Source organism: Hyperoodon ampullatus (assembly GCF_949752795.1).
Source record: "Hyperoodon ampullatus genome assembly, chromosome: 12".
NCBI lineage: Eukaryota > Metazoa > Chordata > Mammalia > Artiodactyla > Ziphiidae > Hyperoodon > Hyperoodon ampullatus.
In genome coordinates, this window is record NC_136925.1 from 74,943,219 (window position 1) to 74,965,482 (window position 22,264).

Here is a 22,264-nt window from a genome sequence, read left to right on the forward strand (position 1 = left end):
TTTTTCTTAACTGGACATAATCTCAAAGGATGCATTCTGAAATAAGACCTCTGGAGGATAAATACTAAGAACGTTTTCTTGGATTTAAAGTTTCCCCACACCTCTAGATTTTGCATAGTACAGAGCCCCACTGTATCTCTAAGCAGCATGCTGTATTTTCAGACATTGTCTTTCTGAGAAGGAAGACTTATTACCCAGGGAGTCATAATTTTAGCTTACCAAATTGCATTCGAATTGTTTTGTTTTGTTCTATACCAGTCATTAGTTCCAAGTATGCTTTTAAATCATCCAAAACTTCTCGAAGTCTATTTGAGCTTATAAGTACTACTGACCATTATCTTTCCAATATCCCCTGAATTAAAGTAAATATGTTCCAGGTTTATAATGCACAAAGCCTTTACGGAGGAGGGGGGGCTGGGGACGGGTCGGGGGAGGGGGAGGGAGGGGAGGGGGCCTGTTTGTATCATGCCATGGAGAACGAGAGTTCTGAGTTGGGGGAAGGGAAGGAAGATAGTCTTTGTAAAAATGACAGTTTTTTAAAAAGATAAGTAACATTCAGTCTAACAACACTGTTTCTTGTTCCTTTTTGATGGAAGCTAACACTGGGCGGTCGGGCTCCGTCACTTCAGAGTCCCCACTGCCCAGGAGAATGGACCGCCCTTCGTCTAGGGCGAAAACGTCTGAGTTCTGGTTTTGGCATGAATGTTTAACAACCTCATTGGGAGTTGAGAACGTTTTGTCACACAGGTTGCATTTGTAGGGTTTGTTCGTCTGTACCAACATGTTGTCCATCTGACTGCCTTCCTCAAAGGTGCAGAGTTCCAGGGTCTGTTTGTCCACCATGGTGTACGTGTCGATGCTCTGGTTGAGGCACACGTGCCGGGCGGCCTGGTTGGCCCTGCAGAAGCTCTTGTCACACGTGCTGCATTTGAAAGGCTTCCCGGTGTGTATGTACATGTGCTCCCTCCAGTGGCTCTTCTGGATGAACTTGCGACCGCAGATCGTGCACTCGTACTTGCGCCTCTTGACCTCCCTCTCCTGGTCCGCCTGCTCCAGGTTGTCAATGTCCGCGATGTCTGAGGGCGGCGGCGTCTCCGAGTGCGGCTGCCCGTCGATTATGGGCGAGTCCGAGATGTGCCGCAGCTCGCTGTCGCTGATCATCCCCGCTTCCGGCACCTCCATGGCATCTTTTCCTAGGTCCGCCGTGTTGCTGCAGAGGGACAGGGGCACGCGGCTCTCTCCGGGCTGGCTGGCTGTGAAGGGGACCCCCGTGTGAATCTGGAGGTGCTCCCGCAAACTGCTCCGGAGCGTGAAGCGCCGCCCGCACAGGTGGCAGGCGTAGTACTTGGGGAAGCTCCCGTTCCTCTTCATGATGCTCGGCTTGACGTGGGCTATGGTGAGGGGCGCGGGCTGCTCGTCCGAGGAAGAGGCTTCCAGATTGGTCTCCTCCCCGGGGGGCGGGGGAGGAACAGGAGTGGAGACGAGGTCGGGCGACAGTGAGGTCTGCAGCGGGTCCGAGGGGGTCATGTGTGTCCGATTCACCTGGGTCAGATTCGAGGGCAGCTGGGAGAGCTGGGAGGCCTCAGGCACCTGCTCCTGGCTCATCCTGGACGTCTGTGGCCGTGGCTCTCGGCCAAGTTTTTCCGGCGCTGAAGCAATCTTGGTGGCTTGTCTCAACTGATGATCTGCAATCTGAATGCCATACAAGGAAGATGCCAGCGGAAAAACCTGGTCAGGATGAGAAAAGGCTCCTTGACTGGCCAGGCTGGCCTCCTGGATCAGCGGGTAAGCGTGGAGAAACTTGATCCCCTGCTCTAAGCGCACCGGGTCGATCAGCTGAGGTGCCATCTTCCCCGTGTACATCAGATGCAGGAGGTAGCTGAAGATGTCGGGCTGGATGTCAGTGGGTTTCAAACGGACACACTCACTGAAAGAAACAGGTAAAAAACAAGTCTGTGAGTGAATGTCAATTCATGACTCAAATGACAACAGAAAGCCTGGGGGGAAAACCCGGTACTTACAAAGGCAAATGAAACAAGACCATCTCACATATATCTTACTGTTCGTTTCATGAACTAGAATACTGGAACCTATATAATTTAACTCTAATCCTATTAAGAACAGAGAGAAATACAGTAAAGATATTTTAAAGGACTGAGAAAGGAAAATTCATGTTAAACCAATGTGGTATCTTAACTCATAGACTCTTGAAGCAGGTTTTCTCCTAGTAATCTACGTAAAATTATATCATATATAAAAAAACTTTGTGTTTTATGGAGATGATCCATTGCTTTCTATCTCAGAGTGGCCTGTGACCCAGTAGATGGTTAAGAACCACTGACCTGCAGATCTTTTAGCTAAATGTCTAGGACTCTGTATTGATCCAGTGCCATCCAGAGCTCAGCAGATCTTTCAAGGTAAGAGTCAAACAATATAACATGGGGGCGCTGGACTAGTGCCTAAGAGCAAGACAACAAAAGTGAGAAAAAGGAAAACCCCATTCGACCCCTGCTCTGCAACCCTCTGCTCTCTCCAGCATGAGGATGGAGTGCTGTAGAGCTGGGAAGAACAGGAAAGGCAAACCACATTCTAGCTCGAATGGAGTCAGATCACTGCCCCAGCACTGCTAGACTGCATGAAAAGCAGCTCTGGGACAACTCAGTTCCTTATCAAACGTAATCATCCTCATCATTAGAACTGTAGCTGGGATTTTTTAAAAAATTGTTTCTAATATTCTCCAGTTATCTTTTAAAAAATTAATAATTATTTACTGGCTGCTTTGGGTCTTCATTGCTACGCGTGGGCTTTCTCCAGTTGCGGTGCACGGGCTTCTCATTGCGGTGGCTTCTCTTGTTGTGGAGCACGGGCTCTAGGTGCATGGGCTTCAGTAGTTGCAGCACATGGGCTCAACAGTTGTGGCTTGCAGGCTCTAGAGCACAGGCTCCGTAGTTGTGGGGCACGGGCTTAGTTGCTCCGCGGCATAGGGGATCTTCCCGGACCTGGGATCGAACCTGTGTCCCCTGCATCGGCAGGTGGATTCTTAACCACTGCGCCACCAGGGATGTCCCTGCAGCTGGGATTTATAGGCATTTTCTCATTTAATTGCCATTAATTCTCAGTTTACAGATAAGGAGTTAAGGTTCAAAGGGATTTATACCTTGCTCAATATCAGAGTTAGTAAGCAATGGAACTGGGATTTAAATTTCAGTCTAACTCCTAAGCCAAAGCACCAAGATTCTTTGGAGCATTAAGACAACCCTGTGTAGTATATGAGGCAGATCTGATTATTCCCATCTGACAGACATGGAAACTGAGGTCCCCCAAAGTTAAATGATTTATCTGAGGTAGCTAAAGCAGTTGTGGCAAAATTGATTTTATAACTTTTAGACTTTAGTGTTTGCATCATCCCAGAAACAGCATTATGATTCAAGCAGCAATAATATAAAGGTCCCAAGAACTCTCCCTGGGCCACTAGGGAAACTCTAATGCATCATTATAAATCAGTGAGATGTACATCTACATATTATGAGGGGGCTTCCCTGGTGGCGCAGTGGTTGAGAGTCTGCCTGCCGATGCAAGGGACACAGGTTCGTGTCCCGGTCTGGGAGGATCCCACATGCCGCGGAGCGGCTGGGCCCATGAGCCATGGCTGCTGAGCCTGCGCGACCGGAGGCTGTGCTCCACAACGGGAGAGGCCACAGCAGTGAGAGGCCCGCATACCACACACATAAAAAAAAAAATTAATAATAATACATATTATGAGGTATGTGTGCTATCACATACTGAGTGAATATATTCTATAGACAGTGCATTTTTTAAAAAAATTTATTTATTTAATTTGTTTATTTTTGGCTGTGTTGGGTCTTTGTTGCTGTGCGCGGGCTTTTCTCTAGTTGCGGCGAGCGGGGGCTTTTCTCTAGTTGCGGCGAGCGGGGGCTAACTCTTCACTGTGGAGCACGGGCTCTAGGCACCCGGGCTTCAGGAGTTGTAGCACGAGGGCTCAGTAGTTGTGGCTCGTGGTCTCTAGAGCGCAGGCTCAGTAGTTGTGGCACACGGACTTAGTTGCTCCACGGCATGTGGGATCTTCCCAGACCAGGGCTTGAACCCGTGTCCCCTGCATTGGCAGGCGGATTCTTAACCACTGCGCCACCAGGGAAGCAGGACAGTGCATTTTTTAAGTTTAAAGACACCTTCCTTGAATGCCTTTAGAATTTATAATCATTTTTGATTATACCACTTATTACTATTATGATTTACTATTACTATTAAGCTATTTATCTTATTAACAAATATTTTCCAATATGCTAAAATAGTATCAGTATATTCTGCTCTTCTAAATTTAATATTTTATTCTGTTAAAAAAAGGGGGTAAAGTGACTTTAATAGCAATTTGTGACAAAATAGATTTGAATAATTACTGCATCGCTATCAATGTGTGTATATTTCAACATGACTGCATACAAATAATTGTGTGGAAAATGTTTGACTATAAAGTATGGGAGCCAAAGAATAAAGATCAAGCCTAAAAACCAGCACCCCTTTGACGGTATAAAGAGGACGAGTTTATGTCACTCTGTTTTTAAAAAAGACACACAGATCATTCATGTCTGTATTGGGAGTCTTTTTATAGTCCTTTAAGTTATTTATATTCCTTTAAATAGGAATGCAAATGCAGGTGGTCCTCCCTTTAAGCACAAGGTAAGTGCCTACAATATTATGTGTATACTAGAACATATTTAGATGCTTTAGGGAAATCCCATATTCAAAATAAAGCTGCAGGGATTAGGTGTGGTGAAGAATACTTTCATAATGTAAGCAATCAACTCCAGATTGAAGTAGTGGGGATCTTTCCAGGGCCAGGCAAAGGCCTAATGAACCAGGAAGCCACAGGCCTTCAGAGATGCAAATCACCCCAGGAGACTATAGGGCACCTTTTGTTCTGCGGGTAGGAATGCTCCTCCAGGCAGGAGGAGGGGAGAGGGAGCCCCCCTGTCCCCAGGGCAAAGAAGAGGGAAGGGTAGAAATCCAAAGCAGGGCTATATTTTTCAGCATCCACGAGAGGTAAATACAAAGCAGGGCTATATTTTTCAGCATCCATGAGACGTAAATCCAAAGCGGGGCCCCTTTCCAGAAAAACTGTTGTACGTTTTATAATTTCCCCTTATTTGTTATTGTATAGGTTGTCCTCTGTCTACCGACTGTGAATGGAGGTGACTGGACAGTAAATCTCTCAAATTTTAAAGAACTTCATGCAGTTTCTGATGGCAAAGAAGGGATGGGGCTGGGGAGGCCCCGTCCACACTTCAGCCAGGCTTAGAGGGAGAAGGAAGGACTCCAGGGGCCGCAGAGCTGGTGAGGAGTCCCCAGGGAGAGGAAAGCGGCGTGTCCCTGGGGTCTACTGCAAGTGCCCAGGGCTCTGGGAGGTTTCCAGACACCCATTTATCCTGATTTGTTCTTTTTTTTTTCTTTTCTTAAAGCAGAAGCACATAGACACATTCAAGGCACTTCAGAAGTTATTTAAAAAAACTCCTTAGGGGGGCTTCCCTGGTGGTGCAGTGGTTGAGAGTCCACCTGCCAATGCAGGGGACATGGGTTTGAGCCCTGGTCCGGGAGGGTCTTGCATGCTGCGGAGCGGCTGGGCCTGTGAGCCATGGCCGCTGAGCCTGCGTGTCCGGAGCCTGTGCTCCGCAATGGGAAAGGCTGCAACAGTGAGAGGCCCGCGTACCGAACGGAAAAAAAAAAAAAAAAAAGCTCCTTAGGGCTTCCCTGGTAGCGCAGTGGTTGAGTGGTTGGGAGTCCACCTGCCAATGCAGGGGACATGGGTTCGAGCCCTGGTCCGGGAGGGTCTTGCATGCTGCGGAACAACTGGGCCTGTGAGCCACAACTACTGAGCGTGCGCTCTAGAGCCCGCGAGCCTGGAGCCCGTGCTCCGCAGCGGGAGAGGCCACCGCGAGAAGAGGCCTGCGCACCGCAGCGAGGAGTGGCCACCCGCTCGCCGCAACTGGAGAGAGCCCGTGTGCAGCAACGAAGACCCAGCGCAGCCAAAAAAAAAAAAAGAAAAAAAGTTATCAACCAATTAAAAAAACCCAAAAAGACTCCTTATGTCATGTTCCAGCCATCGCTGTCCTTGACGGCTGTCCCTCCCAGTCCGCCAGACCTCCTGTCGATTCGCTCAAGCTCGCTCTGGGCCACTCTGGTCATTTCCAAGTGCTCTGGGAAGGACACAGCTCTCTACAATATGCTTACACCTAAGCGGTTTGATTTGCCGATGTCTGTGACGTAACACTTTTATGAAGGAAAAATATAGTTTTAGCACAGCTACAAGCCCTTCCTGTAAACTTTCACAGTCATTTACATTTTCAATCTTTCCTTCACTAGACCCTTCAAGTAAAAGTTGGGCTTAAAGAACTTTGAAAGTAAGGCTTTAAAAATAACGTTAGATGTTGTCAGAGGTTGTACTTAGCAAGGCCTGTCTCTGTTTTATTTTTGAGAGCTCCAAGTCTGCAGTGATACATGATTTAAAACGTTCACTTAGAGTAGTGTCCATAAGACAGAGACATCTAGTGGTAACTGCAGACATAAAACACTCTCTTAAGTGTGAAAAAACTGTATTCTTGGTCTCTCTCTACAGTAGCCAGCAGTTAAAAGCATGGCTCTGGTCTTTGTGCAGTATTCTCCTCTCACCAGAGGTGGTCAAGGCCTCAGGCAGCCCAAAGGGCACGTGCCAGCTCTGGGGCAATAACACACTGTTGCTCAAACTTGGGGCTCCACTCTGCACCAATATCACATTCCTTTGTTAGAAAGGTATCTGCTTACTGTTCTACACTTAAGTTTCCTGCATCTATTTAAAACTCATTACATTATATTCTTTTATTCCTCAAAATGAAAACCTGTCCCTTTGCAAGACAATTTAATTCATTGCGTAGAGACTTCCAGTGCCTATTAGCTGTGATGTCTCTGACAATGAAGGAAACAGGAGCATCCTTAGTGTCCCAAGATAAAGCAAGCTCCGCCTGCCATTAATCCTACTAATCCCCCATTCTGCTCCTCTAGACATTTATCAAGTGACTATTATGCACAAATCCCCGAACTATAGGCTGCAACTGTTCAAAAACATTTGTAAAACCCAGTCTCTGCCCTCAAGCATCTTACAAATGAGGAGGGGCGTAAGTATGCAGATAACAACAACAAAGGGAAAATATATTGCTCTTACAAAACGGCATAAATAAAGTGCTATTGAGAGAGGAAGAGACTGCTTTTGATCATTTGGGCTCCCTTGATTGTTGGGGGGGCGGAGGTCACGGAAGAGGGGGGCGGAGGTCACGGAAGAGGTGATATGTAAACTAGGACTCAGGGAGTGGGCAAAAGGCCAGCAAAGTGAGGTCGGAGAGAGGCTGGAAGGAGGTCAGGCTTCATGCCTGCAGGGCCTTGAAAGACACAATGAGGAATCTGTGTGCTATTTTGATGTGTGATGGGTGTCCTCTAGGTTTCCAATCAAAGGAGTAACACAATCTGGGAGGTTTCGGATCAAAGGCACACTCCAATCAAAGCAATGCTTAGGAATATTAATCTGACAGTAACGTGGAAAATGATTAGGAAATGGAAGTGAGAAGGGAAGGAAAGAACTAATGTGAGAGGTAATTATGAAGAAAACATGATTTGGGCGCCGACGGGATACGATTTTAGAGAGATTTTTAGTATGGCTTACTTGAAGAGAAAAAAAATAGGGAAGTCAGAAGGGACTTCAGGGAAGACTTAATTCAGTTTTAGACATGCAAAATGAAATAAAAGAGGATATTCAATTCTAGATGTCCAGCAGGCAGCCTGTAGCCTTGGGAAATAGAGTTCTGGAGACAGAGAAAGATCAAGCCCAGAGCTGTCAACTGGTTTCCAGCAGAGGCAAGATCCAGGAAAAGATGAGCGCCCATCAGGAGAGGCAGAGAGAAAGCAGCGTGGAGACCCCACTCACCAAAACTGCAGGAGGCGCCTGTGGAGAAGGCAGAAAAACAAGGGGGATTCAGAGTCATCACAATGCAGGTGACAAGCCTTCCGAAGGAAGAAAACAGTCGCAAATGCTGCAGGGGACAAGGACGACAGAGACTGGGAGGAGGCAGTGATTCTGATGAGGAGGCGACCTTGGAAAAATGATGCCAGTGGAGCGACGGGTGGAAACCACAGTGCCAACGGAGAGGAAGAGTGTGGGATGAGGAGAGGAGAAGCGAGGCCATAGGTCATCCTTTGTAGAACTTTCACAGTGAAACGAAAAGCAGCACCATCACGCAGGTAGACAGCGGTGTCACGGAAGGGCTGAGCCTTCACAGGCTTGGGGATGGCAGTGGGGGTACAAGTATAACATGAAAAGTACAGAATGAAAACTGCAGGGTAGGATCTGGGAGCATAAGGGCAGGAGGAAGATTGTTTTCCTTAGACAATCAGGGGCCCTTTTCTCCACGACAGAGAGATGGGAAGAAAAAGACTGTGCGAAGATAAGGAGATTGAGACATTTTAAGAGAGAAAAGAAGGAAACTGTGGGAATTCATGCCGCCAAGCTTCTCATTAGGAGACTAGGATAAATACTCAAAGTCTGGGGGAGAGCCGGGACGGGGCCGGAGGAGTGAGAGGAAGCTGCCTTCGTAGTGGACCCGACCCTGCCGATCCTGACTGTGTCGGTGACCCCCAGCGTGGCTACTTGGAGGTGGAGGGGCTGCTCGGGGCAAGTGAGGTGATGAGGGACTGGGAACCCAGGGAGAGGCAGCGAGACCCCCGGTCGTGATGAGGGCAAAGAGCATGTTCATGGGAAGGAGGGCCACGGAAGTGCAGAGTCTACAGTCATTAGATTATTATCAACTACGTTAGTTACCTGGTCTGATGGACAAACAACATCTTAAAGTAATTGGAGAATGAAGCAAGAACTGATTTGTGTGCCTTGAAGTACACATCGCCGATGGCAACCGTGCAGTCACACAGGAAACCAAACTCGCGCTGAGCGTTTAACTGCTGCAGAAGAATAAGTCCATGGTTGGCCAAATCCATTTTTTAAAAAATCTGCAAAGCAAACAATTTGGTTTTAAGAAAGACGATTCACAAATAAGTAGTGTCTTTAGAGTCACCAATAGTAATGGTCCCGGCTAATAGGTCAGGCACTGCTAGAAATGTTGCATAAATTCACTCAGTCTTCACAACAGCCCTGTGACGTAGCTCTGTTGTTACTCCCATTTTACAGATGATGAAATTTACGGTGAATTCGGGGACTGCGTGCTTTGCCCAAGTTTATACAGATGGTAAGTGGAGAAACCAGGAAATGAACCTGAGCAGTCAGCCCGCCAGACAGCAAACATTCTTTTGTCGTTGACTTTAAGATTCCAAACGCAAATTCTAATGATCCATCAGAAGTTGTCCAACCTTCCAGAGAGAGAAGTAAATTAAGGTGCTGGGGTGTAGCCACAGCAGGGTAGGGCCAAGATCTCACCAAGTCTGGACGATCCTCCAGCTCCTGCCGTGTGGACAGGGCTGCCGTTGGCAGGGCTATAATAACCCCACGTGGTTACTCCTCCAGGGTGAGGGCTCAGGACGGGTCGTCTTCTCCATCTTTTGTGGAGGAGGAAATGGGCTTCCAGAGGTGCGAGTAGTTAGCCTGGCCCATCTGGCCAGAAGGTGGGGGGAGTCAAAATTTAAATCTGAATGCCCTGACTCCAAGGTTCTAACGTCTTTATTCCTCACACTTCACTCCAGCAAACCACGTGGCCTCAATCTATTTGTAGTAGGGGAACTGCCTCTGGGGGAGCCGGTGTATCAAATCAGTAAACTCCTGATGTGCTCCTTCCCACAGGCAGACAGCATTTATGAAAGCCCAGCACACAAATATCAACATTATACTTAACAGTATACTTAATGGGGAGAGAGAGCGAATGCTTTCGCCTTAAGATTGAGAACAACGCAAGGATGTCCATTCTCACTATTCAATATAGTACTGGATATTCTAGTTAGAGCAATAAAGCAAGAAAGGAAATAAAAGGCATACTGACAGGAAAGGAAGAAATAAAACTGTCCCCGTTTGCGGATGACATGACTTTTATATACACAGAAAATCCCAAGGTATCTACGAAACCTCCTGGAATTATTAAATGACTTTGGCCACGCCACAGGATACAAGATAAACATATAAAAACCAATTGTAGGGCTTCCATGGTGGTGCAGTGGTTAAGACTCCACCTGCCAACGCAGGGGACCCAGGTTCGACCCCTGGTCCGGGAAGGTCCCACATGCCGCGCAGCAAAGACCCAACGCAGCCAAAAATAAACAAACAAACAAACAAACCCAATTGTAATTCTATATACTAACACTGAACACGTGGACACTGAAATTAGAAATATGTCATTTATAATCACACAAAAAATGAAATACATAGATGTAAATCTAACAAAACACGTATAGGACTTGTATACTGAAAACTACAAAATGCTGGTGAAAGAAATCAAAGAAGATCTAAATAAATGAAGAGACATACTGTATTTATGTTTAGGAACACATAATATAAATCAATTTTTTCTAAATTGATATATGGGTTTGATATAATTCTTTTCAAAATCCCAGCAAGATTTTCTTTGTCGATACAGATGAGAATATTCTAAAATGTTTATGCAAAGGCAAAGAAACTAGCATAGCTAAAACAGTTCTTAGAAAGAGTAATAAAGCGGGAGGAATCAGTCTATCCAATTTCGAGATGCATGATATAGCTACAGTATTCAAGGCTGTATGGTACTGACAGAGGGATAAACACACAGATCAATGGAATAGAATAGAGAAACCCACATAAATATGTAGAGTAGATTTTTGACAAAGGCACAAAAATAATTCAGTGGAGAAAGAACAGTTTTCAACAAACGGTGCTGGATCAGTTGGACTTCCATAGACCAAAAAAAAAAAGGAAAAGGAAAAAAGAAAAGAAAAAGAACTTTGATCGCATATCTTATATAAAAATTAACTCAAAATGCATCGCAGACTTAAATGTAGAACACCAAAACTATAATTTTGGGGGGAAAAAATGGGATAAAATTTTAGAGAATCTAGGATTCATCCAAAGTACTAACCATAAAAGGAGAAATTGATAAATTGTACTTCATAAAAATTAAAAACTTTTGTTCTGAGGAAGACCCTGGTGAGAGGATGAAAAGACAAGCTAAAAGGTAGGAGAAAAAAATGTGATAAAGGACTAGTATCTAGAATATATAAAGAATTCTCAAAAGTCAACAGTACAAAAACAATCGGATTAGAAACCTAATGGGCAAAATACTTAAGTGAGGATATGCAGATGGCAAACAAACACATGAAAAGACAGTTCAATAGCGATTAGGGAAAAGCAGATTAAAACCACAGTGAGATTCACCACATGCCTAGCAGGGTGGCCAAATATAAAAGAACAACAATCAAGTGCCGGCAAGGATGCGGAGAAATGGACTGCTCATGCCATTGCTGGTGGGAAGGTGAAACGGTGCAGCCGCTCTGGAAAAGTAAGCAGTTTCTTTAAAAATTAAATATGTAGTAACTACCATACTACCCAGCAATTTTACACATGGACGTTTATCCCAGAGAAATGAAAACTTAGGTTTTCATTTCTGCACCTGTATATCCACAGCAGCTTTATTCCTCGGTTATAAACCAGAAGTGCCCCAGATGCCTTTCGATGGCTGAACAGTTAAACAACGTGGTATGCCCAAACCACAGGAAACTACTCAGCCTTAAGACGAAACGAACTACAGAAACAGGCAACAACCTGGGTGAATTATGTCCCCAAAGGTTACATACTGTATGATTCCATTTACATGACATTCTTGAAAATTACGGAAGTAGAGAACAGATTAGTGGCGGAGGGGCGAGGCGAGAGGACGGCAGTGATGCTTGGCCGTAGAAGGGCAACAGGAGGGAGCCCTGTGGTGACAGAAACGTTCTGCAGCTCAATGGTGTCAGTGTCAATACCCTGGTTGTGATGGAGCAGAATTTTGCAAGATGTTTCCATTAGAGGAAACTGGGTAAAGGGTACATGAGCTCTTTCTGTATTATTTCTTGTGACTGCATGGAAATCTACAGTTATCTCAAAATAAAACGTTAAAAAAGAAAGGCCCATCACACATTAATTAATTAGATTAAAAATGGATCACCACGATGCTTAACTTCAGAATCAGGGAAGCGACTGTGGAGAAAGCATTACCAGTAAGCTTAAAAACAAAAATAGAAACAGAAACACATCGATTCTTACTCAGCTGGTGCTTAACTCCTCACCCTCTTTCCTGTTCTAGGGTTAGGGTTAGGTTCTGGGGATGATCTGGCAGATACAGAAATGGACAAGTGTGCCCTAAAATAAATGAACCAAGTGGAATGCTACTTTAAGAGACTGATCTGGTCACAAAGCAAGACTCCAGAATGTCAAGTATTGTGTTTTCTACCAAGAGCTATATCCAAGCATGAAAGGCAGGAGAGCCATCCCTGTTTGCAGGAGTTTGAGTGTGAAGAGACCTGGACTGTAGTCTTGCTTGCAGGTGAACGTCAGTGGCGTGGATCGGGAACTGAGTTCCCAGTGTTTTCTGCGTATGTCAGAGAACGCGAAAGCATGAAGATCAGGAAGGAGAGACAGGGACATTGCCAGGTGGCAAAGTAACCGGGATGACTAAGAAATATCGCTCTCATCTGACCTCCACCAGGATATAACTTTAGAAACTTGCCTTCAAGGCTGTTCTCTGAAAAGTGCCAGAACACTTCCTTTCCCATCTTACTAACTTGCCTTTCTCTACAAAAAGTATAATACCTATATGTCATTCATGTACTTTCACACTGACTTGAGCTATTTGAGGTCTTGCTAACCACATTTTACAAAAGAGGAATCAGGCTTAGAGAAGTCAGGTAGCTTGCCCAAGATTATAGAATCCCTAAGAACAAGAAGTAGGGTTTAAACTGGGGTTCATTTGATTTTTTTGGAACACACTACGTACAAGTATGTCTGTTTAAAATTAATAGGGGATTTTTTATGGCTACTTTAAAGTGTATATACTTGTTATAAGAGATTCAAATATTATGGACACACAATAGTGTCCATCCACCCCACCCATTTCCCCACACTGTGGCCAACACTGGGTATTATCACTTTTTAAAGAATTTTTGCCAATATCACTTTTTACCTTCTATGGATTTAATGATGAACTGAAGTATATTTTTATGTCCTCTTGCTTCTCTTCATGAGCTTTGCCCATTTTCTATCAGGTTATTTGTTCTTTTTCCTTATCAATCTGTAAAACCCTTTGGATATAAAGAAAACGAGCCCTTTGTCACATATGTTGCTAATATTTTTCTCTCTTTTGTTTTAGAGAGATTTTTGACATATAAAATTTTCATCAAATTTATCAATATTTTATAGGACGATTTTGAGGTTTGGGGTTTTTACATGAACGGATATGTATCATCTCTTCGATTTAGCAAAATGTATGGCTCCCCCCTTGTTCCAAAACGGACTAACGTAAGTATCTTATTCAGATCATAGGAATAAAACTATGATAAAACTGCAAAATGTTTATTTTTAAAGAGGGTCTACTAGTTATTTTAGGATCTCAATTTAGGGGCATCTAGAATAGGAAATGAACTGAATGTGTCTTTCAAATACAGAAGGCAGAACACATGTCCGGAGTCTCTGAAAAGTGGAAAAACCAAATGAAAGGAGAAACAAAGAAAATGTGTCATATGTTCATATTTCACATGGGGGGAAAATCCCATACAGATCAATTTTTTAAAATCTTCTTTACTCTAGAGACCAAAAAGCCTTTCTCAGTGGGAAAAAGAAAAACAACCCCCTAGATTCTCACATATATGAATGAACCTGAGAAAACGGGGTAAGAAGGTAGAGGGAGGAGAGGGTACCGGGCTTGGAGCATCTCAGGGAGCTCCCGCCCCACCCCCATCCAGCTGACAGTACTGCCCTTTCCCCAATCTTCTTTCCTTATCACGGCCCCCTTCATCATCATTTCCATGAGGCTTTCCTTGCACCGTGCTGCGTAGATTGAGGATGCAGCGACTTCATGGGCTGGCTGTGCTCCAGGCTACCCCCTCCTTGAGGAAATGGACATCTGCTCTTCTCACCGCCATCAACTGCTCACCCAACCACATTGCTGCTGCCCGCCAGCACTGAAATGGCCCTGCACTGCCCACCAAAGTCACTGATGGCCTCTTGCTCCCCAGCCCAATGGAAGAGCAGCTTATTCGACCTCTCTGCGGCATTCAATACCCTTCTTCCTGCTCCATAAATATTCGGGCCCTGCTTCCAGGCCACCGCACTTTGGTTTTCGTCTCACCTCTGGCTATTCTATTTTAATCCCCATCAAGATTCCTCTTTTGCTCCTCTGCCTTTGGTCCACAGCCCACTTCTCACTCTGCAGACTCTCTGTGGTGATCTGGTCCACTCTCACTTGGCTGCCCCAAAGGAACCCTAAATTCAGTCTAGGCAAAACAATTCAGATCCCAAAGGGACAATAAAAGCGATCGACACAAACCTGTTCCATCTGTGTCCCCAGCTCAGTGCGTGGCTCCATCATCTACCCCTCGAGCAAGCCAGGAACCCCGACTCCCCTTTCAGGCCTCTACCTCTCACTCCCCATACGCCACCCATGTGCCACCAATTTAAACTCTTTGTCCCACCCCATGCCTTAACTCTACCTCCCTACTCATCTTCCCGTTTCCAGCTCTAGCCTCTCCAACCTATCCGTATGGAACAGCTAGAACCATCTCTTCAAGGGCAAATCTGATGTTACCATCCTGCTGAAAATCCTCCTCTTGTTTCCCCACCGCCTTCGGGATGAAACCCAGATTCCTCAACACGGCTTACAGGTGACCTCACCGCTGCTCACTCTGAATTCCATGCTCTAGTGCTAATCTAAACTATTGGTTTCCAGACTTCTGGGCTGCCAAGACCTACTAAAAACAAACCAAGCAACCTTGAAACTGAGGGTCCAACAGAGTGTGCTCCCTCTTTATTTTGAAAAAAAAAGACAAAATATTTACATACCTGCTAGGAATGGAGGGCTTTTCAACATAAAAAGGTAGACAGGACATAACGTCAGAATATACTTCTAGAGGAAGGACAGTGGCACTATATTCAACAGATGGAAAAAATTTTTTTCTAATGCAAAAAAAATTGCAACATCAAGTTTTACTTTATGACATTAAGTTGTGCCTAATTGTTTTCTTGATACAAGACTGTCTGTTTGGTGGTCTTTACCAAGTGATCAACAAGTGTCCCACTGTTCTGAAGTCCAGGCACGATCACAAATCCAGTTTTATCTGAGTATATTGACGATAAGGAAGACAGAATGATGTATTTCACTCACTTGGGAAATTCCGGGTGAACTGACATAAACTGCAGTTTTCTTTGCCCAGAAAATGTCCTGAATGCCCAGGCCGTTCTTGGGCTCCTAACAGAACATAACACTCACTGCTCAGGGGCCTCCCTCTCAAAGCTGAGCAGCTCAGCAACCTGATTTCTACTCACATGGTCAGGAGACGGGGCCTGTTTGAACTGGGCCTTGGAACTTCTGTGCAGGACCTTTGAATGTGCCACTTGCAGAGGGACCACCACTGACTGCCTGCCCCTCCCCCCAGCTCTACTTGTCCTTTGCAAAATTTCCCTGACCTTCAAGACTGGAGGGTCTTCTTACCTCCAGAGCCTCTGTGAACCTGCCTGATGCTTCTGGAAAGCCAGCATTGAGTGCTACTTTTCATTTATTACTTTATCCCATGTGCCTAAGCATACTGTCTGAGGTTCAATATTTGTTAAATAAATTAAAAACTACATGTTTAGAGAGGAGAAGAGTGTTGAGTTCCCATCATCGGTTGGCCCCTGACTAGTTGGGTGATTTGGGGGTAAAAGTTCAGTTTCTGTTTTTCCTAGATTAACTCCAAAATTCTCATCAATTTAATGTGTGCTATATTTTGGAAGGATTTTTCAATTTTAAAATGTCACCTCGTGTTTCTTCATGCTAATAATTATGTTCTTAATAGTGCTTCATAGTTTATAATAACCCTTCACACACATCATTTAATCCTGGTCAGTACCATGGTATATTGTCTTCTTACTATTTGTTTCATTATTAATTATAATAATAACCACAGCATTAATAATAAATGACCACGTATGTGTCAAGGATTAATTAGCCTTTTTCCAGAAGAAATTTAGACTTAGGGAAGTTAAGTAACTTGCCCACATGCAGAGCTAGCTCTTAAGCAGATCTGGGAAGTGGTCATGCACATGATGAGAGCTTTCTAAGGTGCCAGGGGCAGTAGATACAAGTATGAAGAATACACAGAGTTCAAGGGTACAATCAAATAAGTACACAGATTTCTAATAGCCAACTCTGATAAGAACTATCAAAGAAAAACATAAGGAACTATGAGGTCATAAAACTAGGGTCTAATTTGGGGATTGTGGGTCAGGGAAGGGGTTTGTGAAGAAATACAAGTTAAGCAGATATTTAAAGAACGAGAAGAGTTAACTGGGCAAAGGTAGAGTATTCCAGGCCGAGGGATCGGCATTGGCAAAGGCCTTAAGACAGGAGGGAACAAGATGCCACTGAGGAACTAAAAGAAGGTCAATGTGGCTGAAGGGCAAAGAGCCAGAGAAGAATGAGGCTGGTGAAGCTGAAGACTCAGGTTTTGTTAAGGATTCTGGTCCGTATCTTAAGAGCAGAGCAGTGAGGAGCTCCCAAAGGGGATTTGAAGAAAGGTGACATGACAAGATGTGTACGATATAAATATCATTCTGAGCTGATCTACATGATCAGATGGCTGTAGCTGAAGGGCCAACCAAATAGGGGATGGTGGCAAAGAGGTGGACAAGGGGAGGCCTGTTAGAAGTGGTGGAGAGGAGAGGTCTTCCGGTGGTCTAGAAGGGAGATGACAGATCGTGTGGTGGCGATGAAGATGGGAGGGAGATGGACAGAATTTGAAAAACAGAAGATAAAAAAATCAGCAGAACTGGTTGTTGGTGGATTCAATGGAGGAGGATGGGGGAGATTAAGGTGTCCTAGGTAACCCCCAGATTTCTAACTGGTGTAACTGGATAGAGCATGGGGCTCCCCCCGGTGGAGGCAAAAACCCAGTTTTGTGGGGGAAGATCATGAGGTTCGGGATTGAGATGCTTTTGAGACATGCCAGGTAGGGATGTAGGGTACTTGTCGGTCAGTAATGTTGGTCTGGAACTCCGAAGTCTTGTCTGTAATTTATGTCAGAGTCTTTGGAGAAGCCAGGTGTGTCTGACTCTAGCAGTCACATCCTTAAGTCATGACATGATAGTTCAAAGAGGTTAAAACTGTAAACTAACGGGAGTCCACTGAACCCTGGTCTTCTGGGTGTACATTTCACGCTCCTTCCACGACACTACCTTGCTCTACAGGTCATTCCTAAAAGTTCTTACCAGTCGTAGTCACAGAGGGCCAACCTGACATAAAACTGAAGACCTATATAAAGCCCCCACCCATTCAACACTATAAATGGAACGTAAAAAAGAAAAATCATTTGTCTCTCCTAAATCAGAATAGTGAGCAGAGAGGAACTGAAGACAAGTAGAGATAAAGAGGGGAGTCAATTCTTAAAAGTGAGATTTCACAGAATGCCTTTTTATGTACGTGTAGGTGTACAAAGTGGCTTTTTTCTTAAGCAAATTCAGAGACTGTAAGACATAGCATGATGAAATAAATTAAAAACACTTTCCAAAGCCAAATACAAATAATCATTTATATTATTTAATGCTTTGGGTTTTGTCTTCACCACTGTATCACTCTGAAAATGGGATACTACCTAGATGTCGAGTGCTTTCAGCTGCCATCACATAGCACACGGTGGGCTGATCCTTAAGTAAATTACTCATCTTTTGGAGGAACAGCTGAATGGGATGAATGTAATCACATTATTTTGACAACCCAAGTTCCTCCTTCATTTTTGGTATAAGAACAGGAGACCAAAACAGCTTTTGGGAATTGATGATTCACTTTTTAAAGATAATAGCCCTTATAAGATACTAAATACCACTTAGATTACCCATTTCAAGGGCACTAGAAGGGTCCTCTGGAGTCCTCGATTTTATTTAAGTGAAGCATAAATGAATATTGTGATGCACAGGACACCTCAGTAATAGAAAAAGCACTACCCACAAGTAAGATTGATTCTTTCAAGTAGTTTAGACCACTTACCAGGAGGAAAAAACTGCTTTTTCCATTAGTATTATTAATAATTAATATTTGAGGGCCTATAAAGTAAATTTGAATGAGGCTGGTTGTTTGAATTTTAATATATTTTAAAACCGTGTTTCGAGGCTAGGAAATATATTTAGTTGTGATGATAGGCTGACATATTTTTCTTAACCTTTCTTTAGTCAATCCTCCCCATAGTAATTAGGAAAAGGAGGGACATACACTTACCAGTGGCACTTATTCTGACTTTGGAAAGCATTGCATTTGTAAAAGATTTCTTTTTAATTGTATTTTGCTTAAGTTAACATTAAAATTAGTTTTTAATTTCTGCATATAAGTTGAGGTCAGAAGGAAGGTGTTCAGGGATAGTTCAGATGTCAAGGAGAAGCAGGTCAGAGATTTATGGCTAAAAAGAGTTGATATTAAAGTGATAATCTGAAAGGTATTATGCTACAACCAACTTTAAGGAAATTTAGATGTGGATGTGACCACACAGCAAAATTTAAAACCTAATCTAATTTGCTTCTAATAACCCTCCAAAGTAGAGATTGCCTTCCTTTTTCGTATGTTGTATGATGATTAGTAAAATTAATCTGAAGAAAACATAATCACCTATAGGTGTAGCTCCATGTATGCCAGAGAGGAGCTCCAAATATATTTTAACTCAAAGTCTTAACTGACTAATTCACTTCAATATTTTATTTCAGGGTTCTCACACTTTTTAATATTAGGACCCCTTCACACTCTTTACAATTACTGATGATATCAAGAGCTTTTGTTTATATGGAATATAACTATTGATATTTATATTAGAAATTAAAACTGAGAAATTTAAAAACATTTATTAGTTCAATTAGACATAGCAATAATAAGCCTGTTGCATGTTAAATAACACATTTTTGTGAAAAAAAAATCTTCCAAAATAACAAAAACATAGTGAAGTGGCATCTTTTTATATTTTTACAAATCTCTTTGATAGAAGACAACTGGATTCTGCATTCACCCTGCTTCTCCATTTACTCTGCTGTGGTGTCTGTTTTGGTTGAGTATTAAAGAAAATCTAGTCTCACCCACATACGCAGTTAAAAAAAAAAGCAAGCATTTAAATAGACTTTTCAGGTAATTGTGGATATTCTTCTTTGATATTACACCAAAACTTGACAAGTGGTAGTTTCTTAAAGGTTAGTTGTGCGATCTAAAAGTTTTATACATCAATGAATGAAATTTACCTGCTCTATTACAGTAAAATTCATTGCTGTCTCTTACACTTTGAATGGATCGTTTACCCATTCATGACTTTTAACACTGTCCATTGGTTATTTGGAAAATGTCAGCTCATTGAGTTATGCAGATCCTCCCAATGTTGACACATTTGGTCAATAGTGAAAAAGGCCAGTAACATCTTAGTATCATTATGAAAATAGCTTTGACCTTATGGAACCCTGAAAGGGTCCTGGGGATTCACAAGGGACCGTAGACCACACTTAGACAATCCCTGTTCAGAATCACTCTGGGGACATGGAGAATCTAACTGACTAGGTGGGGCATAGAAGAACATGTGTACACTTTGAAACTGTTCTCACATTATTTTGAAGTTCACCCTTGCTTCATGCAGAACTTAGGGGTGCACAATATTTAAAGAAACTGTACACGAAAGCCTCTTGTAAAGTAAAAGATTTGTTTGATAAGTACTTAACCAGATACAGTAAAATGTTTTACAAATTCCTATCTTTGCACACGGAGCTTTCTTGATGTGAGAATGTCACATGATGCAAACCTCATGCATGTGAGCTGGGGATTCTGCGTTTGAGCATAAATACCAGCCTCAAACTTGCCTAAAGTCTTCACCGTCTTGGCCAGCCAACTCCTTGTAAGTGTTCTTTCTGTGGCTACTGACTGCGTCAAGGGCATATCAGCACTGTAAAACACTACCTTATTTACTATGGATTCAAAGTAATATTTAAGTTTAATTTGTTAATAAAAATTATAACTTACTTGAGCATAAAAAAGGTTAAGAAGTATTCTTGACCTAATGCTTAGAATGTTAAATTTTTTTTTCTTCAGGGGAAAAAAAATTCTCAATTCCCTTTTTGGTTTTCAGGGCCATGCTTTGTGACCCAAAGATCACAAGGAAGTAGGAAAAGTGACAAACGCCCTTTTGTCAGGTGTATTTTGAAATTTATGGTAAAGTCTCCAGCTGACCAGCAGTTCCTCCCTTACTGTGATGGCCTGGCGCTACACTACTTGCCCAAAGTCTCAAAAGTTACTTCACAGAAAGGTGAGTGGGTCTAGGGATGAAGCAACAAGCCACAGGTAAGAAATGGTAGGAGAATCTCCCAACTCCAAAAAGTTGATCCCAAGCCAACGCCATAGGTCAGCCTTAGACATCTCCTTCACTTCCCACCTCTATGTTGGTGATTCTCAAGCTGGGGAAAAAGCATATCCCCTTACACAGGGACATGTATCTTCTTGGAGGAACTGGGGTAAATGCAATTTTATATAATTTAATAAAATTTTTATATCACAAAAGTGCAGATTTTGGAGGATAGTGCAAAGTTCATATTAACCATTAAGATAAAAAAGAAACTGTCATAGCTTTTATTCTATGACCTAATACATCTAGTGTTTATTCTCTGCTGCTGGAGTATTCCACTGGAAGAGTTGGTGGAGCACCGTTTATTTACATCCTCTCTGAAGAGAAGCTTTGAAACTGGCAAGTAAGCAGCTGGACTGTACAGCAAAGCTTTAGGGGTGGTTTATCTGCCATCCTGTAACAGGGTTCCTCCACTGTTGACTATCTGTGGCACCGATACCACTGGTATGCCACTTCTTGTACTTTGAGATCTGGTGATGGTTTCAACACAGGTCAAGTCTTTGTCTAGAAAATAAACTTATACAAACCACACATTTATTAAGTGGGAAACGCCCAGTTTACAGGAATGTATTATTAGTCGTAAACTTCCTTCTTCAAAATTACTTTTAACAGTTTGAAAATGCCCTGGACACACACCAAGATCACTCAGAATGCAAAATAAAAATTTCCTTTAACAATTAATTTTGGCTTGTAATAAATCAGAGAAATGAGGGTTTAAAATGTCTTAATTCTGATTTCCTAATAAAATCTCAGGCCCCTCAGACTAAAATGCTCGTGATACTTACACCCTGCTCCAGTGACCCATTAGGGGTCAACATAGAGGGTCGGTCCTAGGAAGGACTGGGCGGCCTGTTTAAGGAAACCCAGAGCACCTTGGAATTCTGCTTGAGCCCGTGACTCCGATCTTTTTAATACTTTATTTTACTAAAACAATAACCTATGAAAATGAATAGACCTGAGACTCACACGCCAAGGGGGCCCACTGTATGATGCCAAGAGCTAAGGAACACCGCAAACTGGGGGCGGGGCAACGAGCCTGGGTTATTTCCCTACGGCATAATTAGGAGTTCAGCAGTTGAAGTTCTCGCAGTAAATGGCGTAGCAATAACATTTTCACTCTGCCCAACCACTTTCTTGCCCGCTCTGCTACCCCTGCCTTCTTCTTTACTGTCCTCTTAATTCACTACCAGCTAAAAGGGACAAAAACCTCGCTTCCTAAGCACCTTTTGCATTACCACTTCCTTTGCAGCCTTGTGTAAAAATGAATGGTTTGGGGGTTTCGCTACACCGAGAAAACGGCCCCGGGGAGCAGCCTCCGCGCCCCAGCCTCCCCTCCGCGGAGCCCTACACGGGTGTGAGGGCCGCATCAGCCGGGAGCGCGGCTCGGAGGCCGGCCCCAAGGCCAAGCAGCCAGCAACCACAGCGCAGCTCCGGGCTAGCCTCGGCCTTACCGGAGGCGTAGATCGCCCGTGGAGCGGAAGCTCGAAGCCGCCGCTCAGCGCGCCCACCCCCGCGGCACGGGCGGGGGCCCGCGTTTCCCCCCACCCCCTGCCAGAAAGCGGCTCAACGGCCGCCCACTCAGCCTAGTCCCGCCAGCCTCGCCCCGCCCCGCCACAAGGGGCGGGCACCGGGCCGGGGGCGGGGCCAGGCGCCGCGCACCCCGGCC

The 22,264-nt window shown here is 43.9% G+C and overlaps 1 protein-coding gene across 1 annotated transcript; it reads right to left on the reverse strand.

The window, feature by feature from the left end:
* Positions 1-555: 555 nt before the first annotated feature.
* On the reverse strand, positions 556-9,033 carry ZBTB2 (zinc finger and BTB domain containing 2; the record flags this gene model as incomplete). Its single annotated transcript, XM_079716488.1, has 2 exons — positions 556-1,927; positions 8,861-9,033. The coding sequence occupies 2 exons, from the start codon at positions 9,031-9,033 to the stop codon at positions 556-558; spliced, it is 1,545 nt and encodes a 514-aa protein (XP_079572614.1).
* Between the last annotated feature and the right edge of the window lie 13,231 nt (positions 9,034-22,264).